The sequence below is a fragment of the Takifugu flavidus genome, chromosome 4 (assembly GCF_003711565.1).
Source record: "Takifugu flavidus isolate HTHZ2018 chromosome 4, ASM371156v2, whole genome shotgun sequence".
Lineage (NCBI taxonomy): Eukaryota > Metazoa > Chordata > Actinopteri > Tetraodontiformes > Tetraodontidae > Takifugu > Takifugu flavidus.
In genome coordinates, this window is record NC_079523.1 from 15,697,142 (window position 1) to 15,714,778 (window position 17,637).

Below are 17,637 nucleotides of genomic sequence, written 5' to 3' on the forward strand. Positions count from 1 at the left end.
AAAAACAAGCAGCCACTGGATGGTTGGTCCCATGTGGGCCGGCTGGTTCACAGAGCCAGGCCACGCTTGTCCACATTTATTAATCTGTCAACTCACCCACTGCCGCCAGTGGTGGCCCGGCGGAGAGGAAGACAGAAATGGACAGGAACTGGTAAAGTTTCCCCATTTGTTCTAGATGTTCCCTGAAATCCAGCTGCTCTGAAGGAGACACCAACTCTGTCAGCTCGGACTCACGAACACACTAACTGCTCCTCTGGCTCTCATATGTAAAACGCGCCTGGTGTTCGATCCAGAAACTGCCAACATGACCAGCAGAGAGTTTTAATGGGTGTAATTAAAACAGTTTTATTAAAAGAGCATCATTCTGTTAACTTTTACTGCTTGGCCTTTCCCTTTCACCTTAGGCAGTAGTTATCCATGTAGATCTATTCTCATTTCACTGAATAATTGTCATCATGACACGACACTAAGCTGTCCATCAAACCCAGCATAGAGCACCCAGAGTCCCAGTCCTCTCTTTTAGTCCTTTAAAGACATGTCTCCTCAGTCCCAGCCATGAAAATCAGCCATAGGCTGGATTGAAATATTAAAATATATTTAAATTAAATTAAAATATATTGAGATGAACAGCTCTTCTGCCTGCAAGCCAAATCTCTGTGATTGCTGCAGCATTTATAAGTAGTAAATGTCCTTTCTTTGGTTCCTCTGAGGAGACGTGCACACACACCAAGGCTGGCTTAACTAACAGATGTAATTATAGTCTTTTTACTCATCTGAGAGCAGCCACATCCCAACATTAATCAGTCAATACACACCTGCCAACAACAAAGAAGGTGCTTACTCGACCCTGTAAAACACAGTAAAGAAGCCATTGGTCATCTGCAAGAGTAGATAGTACCTTTCCAGAATCCAACATGCAAATGAAGATGGCCTGGGGCTCGTTGCTGCTTGCTTCTGGATTTTGGTCTCTGGATACTGGTGAACAGTGCAGCATCAGGTACGAAGGCTGCTGATGATTTACTCATATTGCCAGTTATTGCCAGCGACATTGCTAAACTTAAGATAGATATGGCGCAAATAGTCAATCTGAACAATACAACAGGAGGAGGAACAGCACAAAGAGGCATTCAATGAGTCAGCCCACACACAAGGTAAGTACAATGCTTCCACTCCATGTACCAAAACTTTGGTTGCATGTGAAATATACTCACTCAGATGACCTGTTGGTTTTGTGATGACGGTTTAGTTGGATTGTTGCATTGTGACTGTTATATTGGTTGAGTCCAAATAAGAAGACGTCATTTTGTTATCATCAATGGCTAAAATCAAGCGTTCGCTGCAGTTGTTCCAATGACTGACAGACAGACAGATGGACGGACGGACAGGAAGGCAGGCAGGCAGAAAGGCAGAAAGGTAGGCAGGCTATCAGCGAAGCAAGCAGACAGACAGGCAGACTGAATGACAGGCAGGCAGACTGACAGACAGGAAAGCACGTAGAGAGATAGACAGGGAAGCAGGCAGGCAGGCAGAGAAGCAAGTAGACGGACAGACAGACAGACAGGCAGGCAGACAAGCAAACAGACAGATGGACAGAAAAGCAAAGAGACAGACAGACAGACAGACAGAGAGAGAAGAAAGCAGACAGGCAGGCAGACTGTCAGTGAAGGAAGCAGACAGACATATAGGTAGGCAGACTGACTGACAGGCAAGTAGAACAACAGACGGACAGCAAGGAAAGCAAGCAGACAGATAGATGGACAGACAGACAGTGAGACAGAGAAGCAAGTAGACAGACAGAGGCACGGAGAAGCAAACAGGCAGACAGATGGACAGACAGTGAAGAAAGCAGACAGACAGAAGGGCAGGCAGACAGACAGACAGACAGACAGACAGACGGAGAAGCAAGCAAGTAGACGGACGGACAGACAGACAGGCAGGTAGGCAGGCAGAACAACAGATGTATAGACAGGAAAGCAAGCAGAGCAATAGACAGAGAATCAAACAGGCAGATAGATGGACAGACAGAGAAGAAAGGCAGGCAGGCATGCAGAAAAGCAGAAAAGTAAGCAGGCAGACTGAGAGACAGACAGACAGGCAGGCAGGCAGGCAGGCAGGCAGGCCTATTTATGTTTTATTTATTCTATTTCTGTACTTTGTAAATAAAAAACCTACACTACAGTTATATTAATCCACTTTAGGCTGCTACTACAATTCAATTTCCCTACGGGGATGAATAAAGTACATCTTGAATCTTGAATAGCTACTGGTTTGTGACAAGTGACGACCCACTGGCTGACCTTGTCCAGACCAGAACCGTCTCTGTGATGAGATTATATTTCTAATTCAGATTATTTGAACTTTGGCCGCCACTTGTGGAACTTTTAATGAAAAGGTATGTTTTCTTGTACTTGACTGGCAGCTGGATTGATGATGTTCACCTTCACAGTCAGACGGAAGGTGCGTAGTTAGCATGTGCTCTCTGGTTGACCACACAATAACCATGTGGATTAATGGACTGGGGTGAGCAGCTTGATTAACTCTCCGTTCTCTGCTCTAATAAAGTCTCTAACGAGTTTATGTGGATCACATTTGTGGGGACGGTGGCCTGAAGCTGTGGTTGCTGCTGTGAAAGAAAGCTAATTTGCTGTTTTTGTCTGCAGGCCTGAGAGCTGCAGCAGCCTGTGAGACTCACTTCATTATCACTACCAAACAATTCCATTAAAGTTCACTTAACAGGAAAATAATTCAGACATTTTCCTCTAAAGCCAGACAAAGCACATTAAGGTACTGCTTTTTACTGTTGTCCTTGTCTATAGCATCTCTAATACCCCCTCTCTACCCTCGCTGAGCCAGTGTGGATTGAGCCCTGGGATGGTGGTCAGCTGACCTGAGGATGGATTACTCATGTTCACTGGTGTGACAGGTGACTGGTGTAAATCTGAATACACTGCTGAATACACATTCACTTTTCCGACGTGAGGATTGACCAGTAGGGGGCAGCGTTTTCAGCCATGAGCTAAGCGACTGTTCTCAGTTGTCAGGAAAGGTCACGTGTCTTGATCGCCCCCGGTGGTTGATCACAATAAAAGCATAAGCCTCTCCTCGAGCTAATTCAGATGGTACTTTGGCCAAAGTGTTTCCCTTTACTCTTAATTGGCCTATAAAGGAATTGTTAAAGGATATTAAAAGCGAGATCAGTGTTCGCAGACCTAACAGTCACTGTGGTGACCGCCCAGAACCTGGCACACCGTGGGCCGGCTCCTGTATCCCCAAGTGGCAGGGGTCCCTGGAACAAATCCGAATCATTTCCTGAGCAGCCAGACAGGAGTGATCATCCATGTCACATGAGCACTTCCCTCATCTCTTTGAGCCCCCCGGTGTTCGGGTGCTGTCTAGCTCATAGTCCATTTATGCCAGTTGTGGGTTTTCCGATAGTGATTTGACAACTCCAGATTTCTGTAAAGATCCTTCCAGGACAGGCTTGTCGATGGTAACGAATGTATTTTTGTACTCGCTGTGTTGACAGTGATCTTTGTCCACAGCAGCACTGAGCTAGAATATCTTTAAGAGGAACATAGTCCAGAAGTCGTCTGTAGTGCTGGTTGGCACTCCTTAGGCCCAATCCCATGACTCCAGTCAGTCGGAAGGCAAAAGCTGTTGGTTGACGTTCCGATATCCTCGTAGGAACGGAGCACAAATCACGAACCACAGCATGTTGGTACATCCAGACTACTCAAGTCAACAGGTGGGAGCCATGTTAAAATGCTAACAGCTAAAAACTGCATTTTAAATGTGTATTTACTGGTTCTAGGGGAAGTGCCCCATTGTGTTTCCCCATAAGCCCCGCCCCTTTTGAAGGAGTGACATGAACATATTAGAGGCTGGCACGCAACAAGGCCTTCCCAGCTCCGCTCACTTTATCCAGGAGGAGGCTGGTGGAAGGATCCCAATACTCAGGCATGAAAAGCAGAGTTGGGCAGCATGTCTGTGCTGTAACCGGCAACTTATCTCATTCCTCATGTTCACAACAGCCCTTTCCCCTATCTCTTCTGTCACTTCCTTCTCAACCCAGGATGGGAAATGTATATTTAAGCTCTGTTCGGAGCTAAAAGAAAATCCAGGCAAACTTGTAGCATGACAAGTGTTCTGATGAAGAATTAATCGTGCTGCCAGCCTCAGGGCATCCACTGAAAATCTTTCACTGAAAATCATTAGAAGCATCAGCAGGATAGATGTGCTGTGTGAATGGTACGTCTGAGGTTTCCGACTGTTCGGCCTCCCAGAACACAGATCTGAAGTGTTTCCACGCTGTGTGTCTCATTCCTCTGTGCCAAACGCTCCGCTGGGTTTCTGCCTTTTAGAACCTCTCAGCGCAGAGATTTTCAAAGGCATCAGGTGGCGCTTTATTTCTGCATGGATGCTGCGACAGGCCTGGCACAGCGGAAAGGGTGGATGCGCACGTTTGTGTGTGGAGTGGTTGTGTGTGGTAAAGCTCGGCTGCAAACATTAAATCAACTGGTTTCTCCACTTTATCTCTCATAGTCCAGGAAGGGTTGACAGAAGCAACAGTTAAGACCGAAGACACTCTGATGAAAACAAGACGAATCAATCGCTAATGTTGCCAACCACTGAGGAGAGAGTGTAGCGCATTCGATGATCGTGTTTCCATCAACAATTGTTTCACAGACACAAATGAAATTTGAGTTTCATTTCAAATTTGAAGCGTTTCCAACTTCAGTGGCTAAAATTGGAAGGAAGTCAAACATTTAAGCAGCACCGCAGGAAAAGAAGGAAAGAAGTATCGTGTAGCTTAGCATAGACTAGCGCAACAGGCGGTGCAATAATGCTACATGGCATGGCACAGAGAATACTGTGGATATGTCAATACAGCTGGAAATGGAAACGCTGCCCTTCACCCATCAGTGACCTGACCTGTAACCATGCCATTACTGAAATGTTAGTTAATCTATGACATGGACTGGCTTCACCTATAAGCTAGCGGCTATTAAAACGTCATTCTGGCACATTAAACGTATAAGCCTGATGACGCGCTGTGACAGACCTTCTTCTCTCTGTGACAAGACTCCGTAGAAGCTGTAGCCGTTCTGCTTTAACAGCCCGGCTCATCTGGAGCATGAACAGCTGCTGGGGGAGTCTTTGAAGTTGATACAGCGCCTCTGAAACATTATCTGGATGATGCTTTTCAGTGAGGCCCTGGACTCCAGGGGACTGGGGTCCCACCTCACGTGTGATACTTGATGATGATCTGGAGGCCTCTGAATTCCCAAGTCTTCTTCTCTCATTGTTTACCAGTGGGGGAATTCAACATGAAGTGACTCACCAAGAACCCTGCTCAGGTTTGGGGCTGTTTTGATCAGTGTTCCATTCCCTGCTGATTTATCCCATATCTTCAAGCAAAAAAAAAAAAACATGAAAGAAAAACATGTGTCCCCTTGTAGGAAAAGTGCTTCCATTAACATTGCAGAAACCTTCCACAGTGTTGTCTTCAAGACTTCAGCCAGAAACTTTCACATTTACTACTGAGTTTGGGGTTAAAGGGCCAAAATGGTTCCGGCAGTATTGCTCCATTCAGGTTCAGGCTCGGTGTGTGTGTGCATGTCACACTCTGACTGTTATTTTTAGCCTGCAGTTAGCTAGGGTAGGGCTGCAACGTGACTGAGGTCAACGTGGCCCATTTAGGGACCCAGTTCAGTCAGGTCAGTACCTGGTGCTGTGCAGGTGATGCAGCGTTGTCACTTTAAGACTGACAAGATCAAGAGAAAACAAGCTTTTCCAGTGAGGGAAGGGACCGCAGTGCTCGACGGAGCCATTAGCCCTCCAATTTCCCTGTCTTTTACAGAAAACCCAAACAAAGGCAATGGCAAAGGGCCAGCCGTGCGCAGCCTGCAGCCTCGTCTTTTGAGACAGTAATAACAGTTGATTAATGTTCTCTTCTGCCAAAAAGACTGATGATCGATGCATCTTGAGTCCACATCGTCACCGGAAGGGCTGCGGAAAAATGTCTGTTTTCTTTTTAACCTCGTCTGTCCATAAATGAGAAGATTTCAATGGAGACAATTAAGACATCAAACCATTTTCTAGTTGGGGTTTGGATATTTGAATGAGCTGAAGTGGTGCTGAGAATGTAATTGTGTCTATTTAAGCTATCAGGCATGAATGTTCCTTGGTTGTTGGTTGGTTCTTCATTCAGCATGCTCCTGTTCTACTCTCAAACAGAACCTTTTTTTCCCCACCTTCAGAATTGAGTTCAAACCGAGGCGATAACGAAAAGATGCCCAAAAGAAGTCTTGACATCGGATCTTTATGCCGTCCTCTCTGAGTCCTCCTGGTGAGAAGGGCCAACTCTTCTCGTCACTGACGGACATCAGGTTCTGTGTTCTGGTCAAGACAGTAAAGAATTGACGTCATCAGCTGTTGTTGTGTCTATCAGAGAGCGGAGTTGAGGGATAACTGCTGACAACTGAGGGTTTTTTAGCTAATGTCATGTTGCTTCCTACCCCCTTCCTCCAGAGCAGCTGGGACAAATGTTCCAACTGCAGCGTGGATGGATCGAGTTGCACGAGCTGGCCAAAATGAGCCATCTTTCATGGTGATAGAGATTTATGGATTGTCACCTTGGCACGTTCCCTCCACGTTGCCGTTCTCCCTAAAAGCTTGTTGTGCACCAGATGCCAGATGGGGCTTAAAACAAAAACGGTATTTTGTCATCCCTCATACATGGCACCTCCAGGACAAACAATGGCTTCAGGTGTTTGCGTTCAAAGAATAACCACAGAAGGTGATTGGTTTCCAGCGAGGGTTCAGCTCTAAAGAAAGCGGCAATAAAACCCCTGTCCAATGCTGTTGTTCAACCTGGGGAACAGACAGTTGCTGAAATACCTCCAGGCTGCCCTGATGAGGTCTGTCAAATGGGCCTTCACAGAGTTCCATTCTAGCATGGCTGGCTCATGATTTGAGGAGAGAAGGAAACAGTGACGGTGCTTTGTTAGGGAAAGAAAACAATTGTTTTTTGAGAAGCAACATTGGGTTAAGTTCTAAAGACCAAACATCCCAACAACCCCTGGTGTGACCCAAAGGTAACGAGACTGGTTCCAGACTTGGGCCATCAAATCATGGACGCGGAGTGTGTGTTTTCCCCTGACGTTGCTCCTTCAGTGTGAAGGCCAGAAAGGCGCGAGCAGAGGGCCAGAACTCTGCGCCTTCCTTGGAAACATTTACCACAAATATTGATTTCTGTGCCCCCCCCATCCCTTTCGCTTAATCATATCAAATTCAGGAGCTGGTTCAACATCGATGGAATTGATTGTTAGACACAAAGCTGCCAATTTCTATCTGGGGCCTTTTCTTTTTCAGCTGAGTTTTAGTCTGTGGGGTCCTTGACTTTAAAGTCTTCTGACTGAATCAATGAGATTTGAGGACAAACCTGAAAGAGAAATGAAAAATGCTCTGACTTGAGGTCCAGGCGGCTTTAATAAGGCAACTCATTATGCTGCTGATCTATTTATTCATTGGCTTTTTGCCAGCCAAAATCAATTTGTCCTTTTTAGAGTTCCCCCTCTGTAATTTAATTTCTTTTTTTGGCTTTTACCCAAAATTGCCAAACCATGTTTTCCCAAGACGCCCTGGTTAATTAGACCTATCATCCAGTTCAGAATTATCAGGATGTGGTCTGACTGTGGAGGTCTTCAAAATCCTCCCGTCAGGGTTTGCTCCTGGTTGGGACTGAGGTTTGTGTAGAACATCAGGAGCTCTCCATCTCATGGTTGTTGCATCAAAACCCGTGACGCTCACAAGAACATGAACTGGGTTTACCTGGATGCTTCCCATATAGTTTGTAGCTCTTGAGATTTCCTGGATCAGGAAGTATAAATGGACCGTACCTCAGTGGAGAGTGCTAATCTCCAGCTGATGAAGTAGTGCATTATTGAAGGCCGCAGGGCCATCTCTGCTCTGCTCTGAGCTCTGCACTGATCCAGCTGAGATGAGGATTTGGATTTGGAGAAGGCTGTTGTATCTGTTATCCCTTATGATGCCTTGTGGGTTTTGTCTTCCGTTCTCTGCTCTCTCCATCCAGATGCTGTAGGCCTGGTGCTGGAGGTGTCGCTGCTGCTTTTTTCTTTTTCTTTTTCCTGAGCTTGTGGATTTGCTCAGCGTATCTTAAATCCGTCTAATCCTGGTTGACAGTTAAGTAATTATTGTGGAGGTTGGCTTTGCCCAAGACACAGCGTATTGAATGAGAGCTGCGCTGGCTATTGACAGAAGACGTGGGAATTCTATTTTTAACTGTGCGAAGCGGCTTTGGTAGCGTGAGAAATTGGACATTTCAAGATTATCCCACCTTCACCCACTTTAAAGTTTCTGTTGATCAAGGCTGCAATAATTCAGAGGTCCTGAAAGTTCCAATGGCCCTGAAGTGAGGAAATCTGTCCGGAATGAATAGACAACCTATAATTTAACATAAACAGCATTTCGAAAAGATTGTTTATTTCAGATTTTATATATATATATATATATATACAGTATATATATATATATATATATATATACAGTATATATATAATATGGCTGGGTAGACCGGTTAGCATGCTAATGCAACTGAGCATTTTTCAAATATATGTGCTATTTCTATCATAAATCATGAAGCAAGCAGATGTTCTGAATAACTTCATCCAGCAGAGACTCTGTATCTCTAATGGAGACACATCACAGCCGGCTCGTTTGCCCTTGTGTTCAGGTAAACCTTCCCGTATCATGGATCACTTAAATGGCCGGATGCACTCGGCAGCTAAACAGCTTTGTGTCCCCCCCCTCTTACCCCCAGGCCCCATGTGGGCGCAGACACGTCTGTTTAACCTGACTGATTGTTTTGAGGTGACTTGATTTTACTGTCCTACAGACGGAGGTGGGTGTTGTTCATTATCATGTGTTTATATGGTGAGTCAACGTCACCTTGGTGGAGCTGAAGTTGGGGTGCGTGCTTTTCTCAGTGGAGGTCATCCACTGGCTCATTTTCATGAGGAGAACTTCTAACTAATCTACGGTTCCAACAGAGGCACACGATTCCTCAACAAAACCTGTCAGGTCCCTTAAGACAACTATGTTTCAATTTTCTGTCTTTCCCTCTCAATCACTTCCCACTTTTGCTTTGTCCTCGGGAGTGATATGTGATTTAGGCTGGAGCGGACAGGCATTTCTGAGCTGGAGGCCATTGTTCCTCTGAAAGAACATGATGGCGAGCGCTGCATCTCTTCCTACTTCATCCTTTGTCCCTGCTAAAGTATTTCCTGCTTTGTCTCCAGAATCATCTGAATGCCTGCAACAAGGAAAAAAAAACCTTGAATGGAGATGATGTGGACAAGCTGCAGGAGTCCTCAGCTGCTGTTAATCTCCCAACAGGCTAGACCTCTATTCAGCCATGATGAACTCTCTGTGTGTCTCCTCAGGAATATGAAACAGTACTGGTGTCAATTACACACCACCCAAACACACTGGAATAATGGCTGCATCATCTCATCTCATCTTCTTAACTGCTTTATCCCTTTTCACTGGGAGGGTCTACAATGTGCAAAGGCAGGTCCACCCCTGGATGAGTCGCCAGGTCATCACAGGCCCAATGTGAGCATTCATTCATGTATCTTGCTCCAGGGTACCTGGGTAGTGCTCTGAAGGTGTTCTGGCACCTCCCACCTCCCATGTTTTGTCTGCCCTGGGGCCCGAACCAAGAACCCTCCACTTCTCAGCCCAGTTCCCAACAGACTGAACTATCACCGCTGCATTGTTATAACACTATTATAATCGTTTTTAATGACGGAAACTGTCTGTCTCATCACATTATTACAATATGAGTATTGACCTCAGCCTTTGTGACAGTATTGAGTTACCTTTTTCTTAAAGGCCGCCAATCTTTGTGGGATAATTTTGTGGCTCTTATTTGGGGTCACCAGCGATGGCTCAAGGTTGACCTGTTTTATCCTGACGTAAGTCGGCCTGTTGTATTGCTGTGGCTACCTTCTCCTTGAAGAATCTGTTGAAGACTCTGCTGTTGTGGATTAGATGCATCACTGATGGTTGACAGGGCCAAAGGCAGCCTCCAACCAGAGGCTCTGGTCTGATGAAATGGGCCTTCACTTCTCCAGGCTACTTCACTCCATCGGGCCTCAATCAATCAATCAGTCAGTCAGTCAGTCAGTCAGTCAGTCCGTCAGTCCATCTGTCTGTCTGTCCATACTGCTCAGAAAAATTAAAGGAGCACTTTAAAGAAACACATTAGATACTTGAGATCTCAATATGAAGTTGGATATCTATACAAATAACGACAGGGCAGTGTTTGTGGAACAAAAGGATGCCAAGTCTTTTAATGGAAATAAAAGTTTTCAGCCTACAGAGGGCTCAATTATATAGACACCATAAAATCAGAGTGAAATGAAGATGTGGCAGGCTAGTCCATTTTTTCCAAAACTTAATTTCTGCAACTCAAAATGCTTTTCAGTATCTTGTGTGGCCCCCACGAGCTTGTATGCATGCTTGACAACGTCGCGGCATGCTCCTAATGAGACGACGGATGGTGTCTTGTGGCATTTCCTGCCAGATCTGTGTGAGGGCATCTCTGAGCTGTTGTACAGTCTGAGGAGCAACCTGGCGGCGCCTAATGGACCGAAACATAATGTCCCAGAGATGTTCTATTGGGTTTAAGTCAGGGGATCGTGAAGGCCATTCAATTGTTTCAATTCCTTCATCCTCCAGGTACTGCCTGCATACTCTTGCCACGTGAGGCCGGGCATTGTCGTGCATTAGGAGGAAACCAGGACCTACTGCACCAGCGTGGGGTCTGACAATGGGTTCAAGGATTTCATCTCGATACCTTATGGCAGTCAGAGCACCATTTCCTAGGCAATAGAGGTCTGTGCGTCCCTCCATGGATATGCCCCCCCAGACCATCACTGACCCACCACCAAACCTGTCATGTTGAACGGCATTGCAGGCAGCATAACGTTCTCCTTGTCTTCTCCAGACTCTCTCACGTCTATCACAGGTGCTCAGGGTGAACCAGCTCTCGTCTGTGAAAAGTACAGGGCACCATTGGCGGACTTGCCAATTCTGGTGTTCTTGAGCAAATGCCAATCGAGCTCCACGGTGCTGGGCAGTGAGCACAGGGCCCACTACAGGACGCCGGGCCCTCAGGCCACCTTCATAAAGTCTGTTCCTGATTATTTGGGTAGAGACATTCACACCAGTGGCCCTCTGGAGGTCATTCTGTAGGGCACGAGCAGTGCTCAGCCTGTTCCGCCTTGCACAAAGGAGCAGGTATCGGTCCTGCTGAGGGGTTGAGGACCTTCTACGGCCCTGTCCAGCTCTCCGAGAATAACCACCAGTCTCCTGAAATCTCCTCCATGTTGTGGAGATTGTGCTGGGAGACACATTAAACCTTCTTGCTGCAGTACGTGTGGATGTGCCATCCTGGAGAAGTTGGACAACCTGTGCAACTTCTGTAGGGTTAAGGAATTGCCTCATACTGCCAGTAGAGATAATTACGCAAGCCAAAATCAGCATGAGTGGAAAACCAGCCAAAAAAGATCAAGAGGGAGAAACTTGAAATGACCTCCACATGTAAAACCAGTCCTGTTTTGAGGGTTTTCTAATTGTTGCCACTGAAGTGCAGAAAAACTACATAAGAAATAACAAGTGATGTTATTTAGTTAGTTTAGGTGGAGAGGAGAGGAGAGGAGAGGAGAGGAGAGGAGAGGAGAGGAGAGGAGAGGAGACCATTTCCCAGTGGGGTGACAGAGGCCTGTCAGGTGATCATGTTTCTGAACCCCGGCAGCCTCGGCCTATAGCAGCATAACTAAGATGTTAACCTAATGATTAGACGACCCCCTAAGTATGATAATTTTTCTGTCTATGGTAGTAACTGGAACTACACAATTAGTGATAATAAGCTTTTTCAAAGAAGAAGGTATTAAGCCTTATCTTGAAAGTAGAGATGGAGTCAGCCTCCCGTACCTGGACAGGGAGCTGGTTCCACAGCAGGGGGGCCCAGTAGCTAAATGCTCGGCCCCCATTCTACCTCTAGAGACTCTGGTGACCACAAGTAGACCAGCATTCTGAGAGCGGAGCGGTCTATTTGGATGATAAGGTGTCACTTAGCTCCTCCAGGTAGGAGGAATGTGTCCTCATGCAGGCCATGTGAAAGATGGACCAACTAAGATCTTTTTTAGGGAGAAGACGATGTTCTCTGTATTGTTAATGACTGATCAACATGGAGAGGTTCATTCATGAGGGATAATTCAGCTGAAGCTACCCAGCTTCATCTCATCTCAGAGCATCTCTCTTTTTCCTGGAGAAGGGGAAAAAAGTGGCACCCAGAGGCTCTTCTTTGTAGAGGGCTTGCACTAGTGCTTCAGCCAGTGCATGTATGGAGGACCGGAGGTGGGCACGTCCCTCTCCAAGAAGCTTCAGTATTAGCAGTAATTCTTTCTTCTGAAGATGCTGAGTAGCTGAAGAGTCTGACGTAATTTCCTTCATCACAGTCAGGCACACAAACACTGACACTAGTGAGTGTTATCAAGCCCTCTGGTATTTGTTGTGCCTTTTCCAGCAGCTCTCTGTCATTGTCCCCAGGCGTGAGCAGTGATGGAAGCCATTTTAGACCAGCTGTAATCGAGCCACAAGAGCCAATTCTTGCCGTGGCGATGATGGATGTCTTTGTTTTGGCCTTCAGAGTAAGGCCAATTTGTTTCATTTGAATCATGTCATGGTGCCTTTATAACAGCCTGTTTTACTGGCTGGTCAGAGACAGCCGGTAAGACTGCAACAGTTTCTAATAATGAGCATATCTGTCCCTTTGGTGAAGCTGCTTGATGCTGTGGCTCTCTCCCTTTTTTTGGACTTTATTCACATATGTTGGAGTATGAAGATGGGCTGTATTCGAAGTCCTTTCCAGCCTGAACAACCCACAGAACCAAACGACATTATGAATCAGCATAAAATGGGAAATTGGTGTGATACACGAGGGAGGGAGCGGCGGAGGTGGGGTCACAGAGCGGAAAAGTTCAAATAGTGTCTGGGGGTTGGTGGGTGCTACAGCTACAGCTGTTTTCCTTCAAAGAAATGATTGCATTTGCAATGTAAAACCAATCTGCAATGCCTTGTTCTTATTACACGCACCGCAACCTCAGAGCCAATCAGACGAAGGCAGTCAAATAAGTGCTGTGACAGATAATAATGGCATGTGAACAGATGGTTTCTGCACTGTATGAAAATGTTCCATCAAACCTCCCCCCTGACTGGAACAGCCAGCCAGAGATGAGATTGGCCCTGGCAGAAACATACAGGGTAAAGGTGAAGGTGTGTACATTAGTCATTTCTGTGTGTTGGCACACATTGAATGAAAGGACAGAACGGCCCCTTGAAGAAGGCCCCTGATGAGCGACTACAGAGGGGGCCAGGAATGGTTTTGATTGGCTCCCTGGTCAGGGTCACCAGAAGCATTGATGTAGACCGCTGTATTTCTCATCTCTGTCACCTTTTTATCTGTACAAAACAAGAAGCAGATGCTGCACCTCTGGGTCTGGATTTCAGGTCTTTCTCCAACTAGACCTCCACCAAAAAGCTGAAACCCTGATGATGTTTGAAGACTTTGGCAGTGTGAGAAAAGGTAAATTAACAGTGGAAGGAGAAGATGATGGCTGCAGTGGCGCTCACCATGCCTCATCGCTCACATAGGTAAGCTCCGGCTCCGCAGCGACACCCAGTAAAGAAGGGTATCAGCCCGGTTGGCGTCTAATTTCAGCACATATACCTGGAGTTGATGATATCATAATGTGCCATGTGCAGCGCTCGAGATGAATGCTTCCCACTAGGTCACCGTGGTGTGAAAAGCTACAGCAGGGCCTCACAACAGCGGTTAATTCTTTATCTGTGTTGTCTCCTCTACTATTATTCAGACTTGCGAAATCCTTCACTACCAGAAGATAAATTCAAGCAAATACGGGTGATGTGAAAAATTAGTAAATTTGTGTTGAAAAATGTCAAATGAAACCATGACCCAATGAAATAACATTTTCTGTAGCTTTTTTTTTTTAGGCTGTAAAACACTGCTTTTTGCTAGCTTTTTCATGCTTAGATGACCCGTGAAAGAACGGCACAGGTTTCTGAAGCCTTCTGGCAGGATGCATCCCGCTGCGGTCGCCAGACCACTCGCCAAATTGCGTCTTTACATCTGTCAGTGAGCGTGATTACCGTAATTTCCGGACTACAGCGCGCACCTGATTAAAAGCCAGAGTCAGCTCGATTTCCTTCTTCAGCCGCCAGAGTGATCACTTTTAACTTAAAAGTCGCATCATATGCTTTTCTTCTAGTATTTTCCACGTTGATGAGGGTTAGTAAAAATGACTGATTCACTATAGTTGTGTGCCACAAAAAAAACCATAAATAAGCTGCACTGTAGAATAAGCCGCAGTGTTTAAAGTGTAGAAAAAAAGTAGCGGCTTATAGTCCGGAAATTACGGTACTTTTCCGGCTCTGCTGTATGATGGGAGCTTTCCTCGCAATATGTTCTGTGACCTTTTGGACTTGAATGAAATGGATGGTTTTTTTTTCTTGAATGTGTTTAAGGCCAATGATTTTAAACAGAGTTAAGATGTTTCGTTAAAAATCCAATGTTGATGGATGCGTCTCTTGCGGCCCTCAACATCACACATACGGAGTCAGGAGTGGTGCGGTTTCAGGTGATCACAGCTCTGTCAGTGCCTGTAGCCGCTGGCAGTTTTCAGGTGTGGAAATATTTAAATGTGTCCTCAACAAGAGAGAAGTTTCCTTAATGTTGGCTCTTCAGATGTGCTGGTGTGTCCTCTGAGACCAGTGGAACGGTTTGGTGATCTTCAACCAGATGAGTTGGCAGATTTATTCACCACCACTCAGAGGGTGGCTAACCTTGTGGAGAGGCACTTTGGCGCCACCTCGCTCACGATAGCCATCCAGGTAAAACGCATTTGCTCACACTGACAATCATATCTACCTCAGTTAGCTGACAGTTGTTGCATGCTAGCTCCATCAGAAGGAAATGAAGAGTTCAAAGTCCCAGTGAGGGTTGTTGCAAATCAGTCATGAGTACCACATCAAGGCTGGGGATGCTGGTAGGGGGTTACTGCTAAGGCTGGAATATGTCCAGCCTTAGCACTAAGTTGGAAAAAGTAACATCTTTTTAAAAAATACAAAAACATATGTCCACTGAACATCTCTGCTCAGCATTAGAAACTACTTTATTTATATTAAACTAGACCAAAACACGCACATGTGTATGGGCCACATCCTTGTTTTTTTCCCCACACATTTGAAGCAAACAAGATTATGAAAGCTTCATAAAAAACAAATGATGCAAAAGTCTCGAGTCAGCAACCTTAAGGAATGGTGTTTTCAGTGCGCATCGGCTGTGCCGTCGTCCGATGCCTCTAAAGAGTGAGCGGTCCCTGAAACCTGAGCTTCTCAGACAGACTGAGTGATGGCCTGTTCTGCATAACTGCTTATATATATGCTAATATCAAAGTAGCACATATCTGGCTCAACTGCCCTGTCAGGGAAAATTGTTTCACAGGTTAGGAAGGAGAAGAAGGAGAAGACGAGGAAAAGGCAGAATGCTCAGCTGGCTATGATTTCCTTGGACTAGGGAGGTGACAATAGGAAGACCAGCTTTGACAGCTCTGATGTCACATTTAACAGTGAAGTCGAAGCGTGGACCGGCCACGATCAACCCAAGCAGTAGCAAAAACAGTGTGTTTAGGTTGATGGCACAAATGCTGGAGTCCTCTCTGCGTCAATGCCATCAGATTTTCTTTAGTCTCTCGCCACTCAGACTCTTGATGTGTGTCAGCCCTTTTTATACTGTCCAATTAGCAGTCCAGCAGAGCTGTCAACTGATCACCACCTGGTGGTGAGTTGGCTCTGATGGTGGGGAAGGATGCCGGACAGACCCGGCAAACCCAAATGTATTGTGAGGGTCTGCTGGGAACGCCTGGCAGAGTGTCCTGTCAGAAGGAGCTTCAACTCACACCTCCGGCAGAGCTTTGACCATGTCCCAGGGGAGGCGGGGGACATTGAGTCCGAGTGGACCGTGTTCCGTGCCTCCATTGTTGAGGCGGCTGACCGTTGCTGTGGCCACAAGGTGGTTGGTGCCTGTCGTGGCGGCAATGCCCGATCCCGCTGGTGGACACCAACAGTGAGGAATGCTGTCAGGCTGAAGGAAGAGTCGTATCGGGCCTTACTGGCCTGTGGGACTCCTGAGGCAACAGATAGGTACCGGCAGGCCAAGCGGAATGCAGCTACGGCGGTTGCCGAGGCAAAGACCTGAGCATGGGAAGAGTTGGGCCATGGAGAATGACTTCCGGACGGCTTCGAAAAGGTTCTGGACCACCATCCGGCGTCTGAGGAAGGGGAAGCAGTGCACTGTCAACACTGTGTATAGTGGCAATGGTGTGCTGCTGGCCTCACCTTGGGATGTTGTGGATCGGTGGAAGGAATACTTTGAAGACCTCCTTAATCCAATCAATGCACCTTCCAGTGAGGAAGCAGGGCGCAGGGACCTGAGGACACTCCTTGGTGGCAGAGCTATTGTAGGGATGTCGTGGTTGACACGACTCTGCAACATCGCGTGGACATCAGGGGCGACATCCTCCGAGAGTATGGGGTGTCGGGCCCCCTGATACGGGCTGTCCGCTCCCTGTACGATCGGTGTCAGAGTTTGGTCCGCATTGCTGGCAGTAAGTCGGCAGTGCTGGCAGTGAGGGTTGGTCTCCGCCAGGGCTGCCCTTTGTCACCAATTCTGTTCATAACTTTTATGGACAGAATTTCTAGGTGCAGTCATGGTGTTTAGGGGGTCCGGTTTGGTAACCTCAGGTTTGGGTCTCTGCTCTTTGCAGATGATGTGGTCCTGTTGGTGTGATCGGCCCATGACCTCCAACTATCGCTGGATCGGTCTGCCGCTGAGTGTGAAGCGGCTGGGATGAGAATCAGCACCTCCAAATCCGAGGGCATGGTTCTTAACCGGAAAAAGGTGGAGTGCCTTCTCCGGGTCAAGGAGGAGATCCTGCCCCAAGTGGAGGAGTTCAAGTACCTCGGGGTCTTGTTCACGAGTGAGGGAAGAATGGAGCAGGAGATCGACAGGTGTATTGGTGCAGCGTACGCAGTTATGGTCCGTAGTGGTGAAGAGAGAGCTGAGCTGAAAGGCGAAGCTCTCGATTTACCGGTCGATCTTCGTTCCTACCCTCACCTATGGTCATGAGCTTTGGGTAATGACCGAAAGAACAAGATCACGGGTACAAGCGGCCGAAATGAGCTTCCTCCGTAGGGTGGCTGGGCTCTCCCTTAGAGATAGGGTGAGAAGCTCTACCATCCAGGAGGAGCTCGGAGTAGAGCCGCTGCTCCTCCGCGTTGAGAGGAGCCAGATGAGGTGGCTTGGGCATCTAGTCAGGATGCTCCCTGGAAGTGTCACTGGTGAGGTGTTCAGGGCGTATCCCTCCGGTAGGAGCCTTCTCGGGAAGACCCAGGACACGCTGGAGAGACTATGTTTCTCGACGGGTTTGGGAATGCCTGGGGATTCCCCCGGACGAGCTGGAAGAAGTA

General features: G+C 46.9%; 1 protein-coding gene across 5 annotated transcripts in view; it reads left to right on the forward strand.

The window, feature by feature from the left end:
* Positions 1 to 17,637, forward strand: part of fhit (fragile histidine triad diadenosine triphosphatase) — a 122,969-nt gene that overhangs the window by 68,070 nt on the left and 37,262 nt on the right. For all 5 annotated transcript variants that reach the window (XM_057029390.1, XM_057029389.1, XM_057029393.1 and 2 more), the window contains exon 3: positions 14,855 to 15,000. In XM_057029390.1, the coding sequence (XP_056885370.1) occupies positions 14,855 to 15,000 (146 nt within the window). The remainder of the gene's footprint in view (positions 1 to 14,854; positions 15,001 to 17,637) is intronic.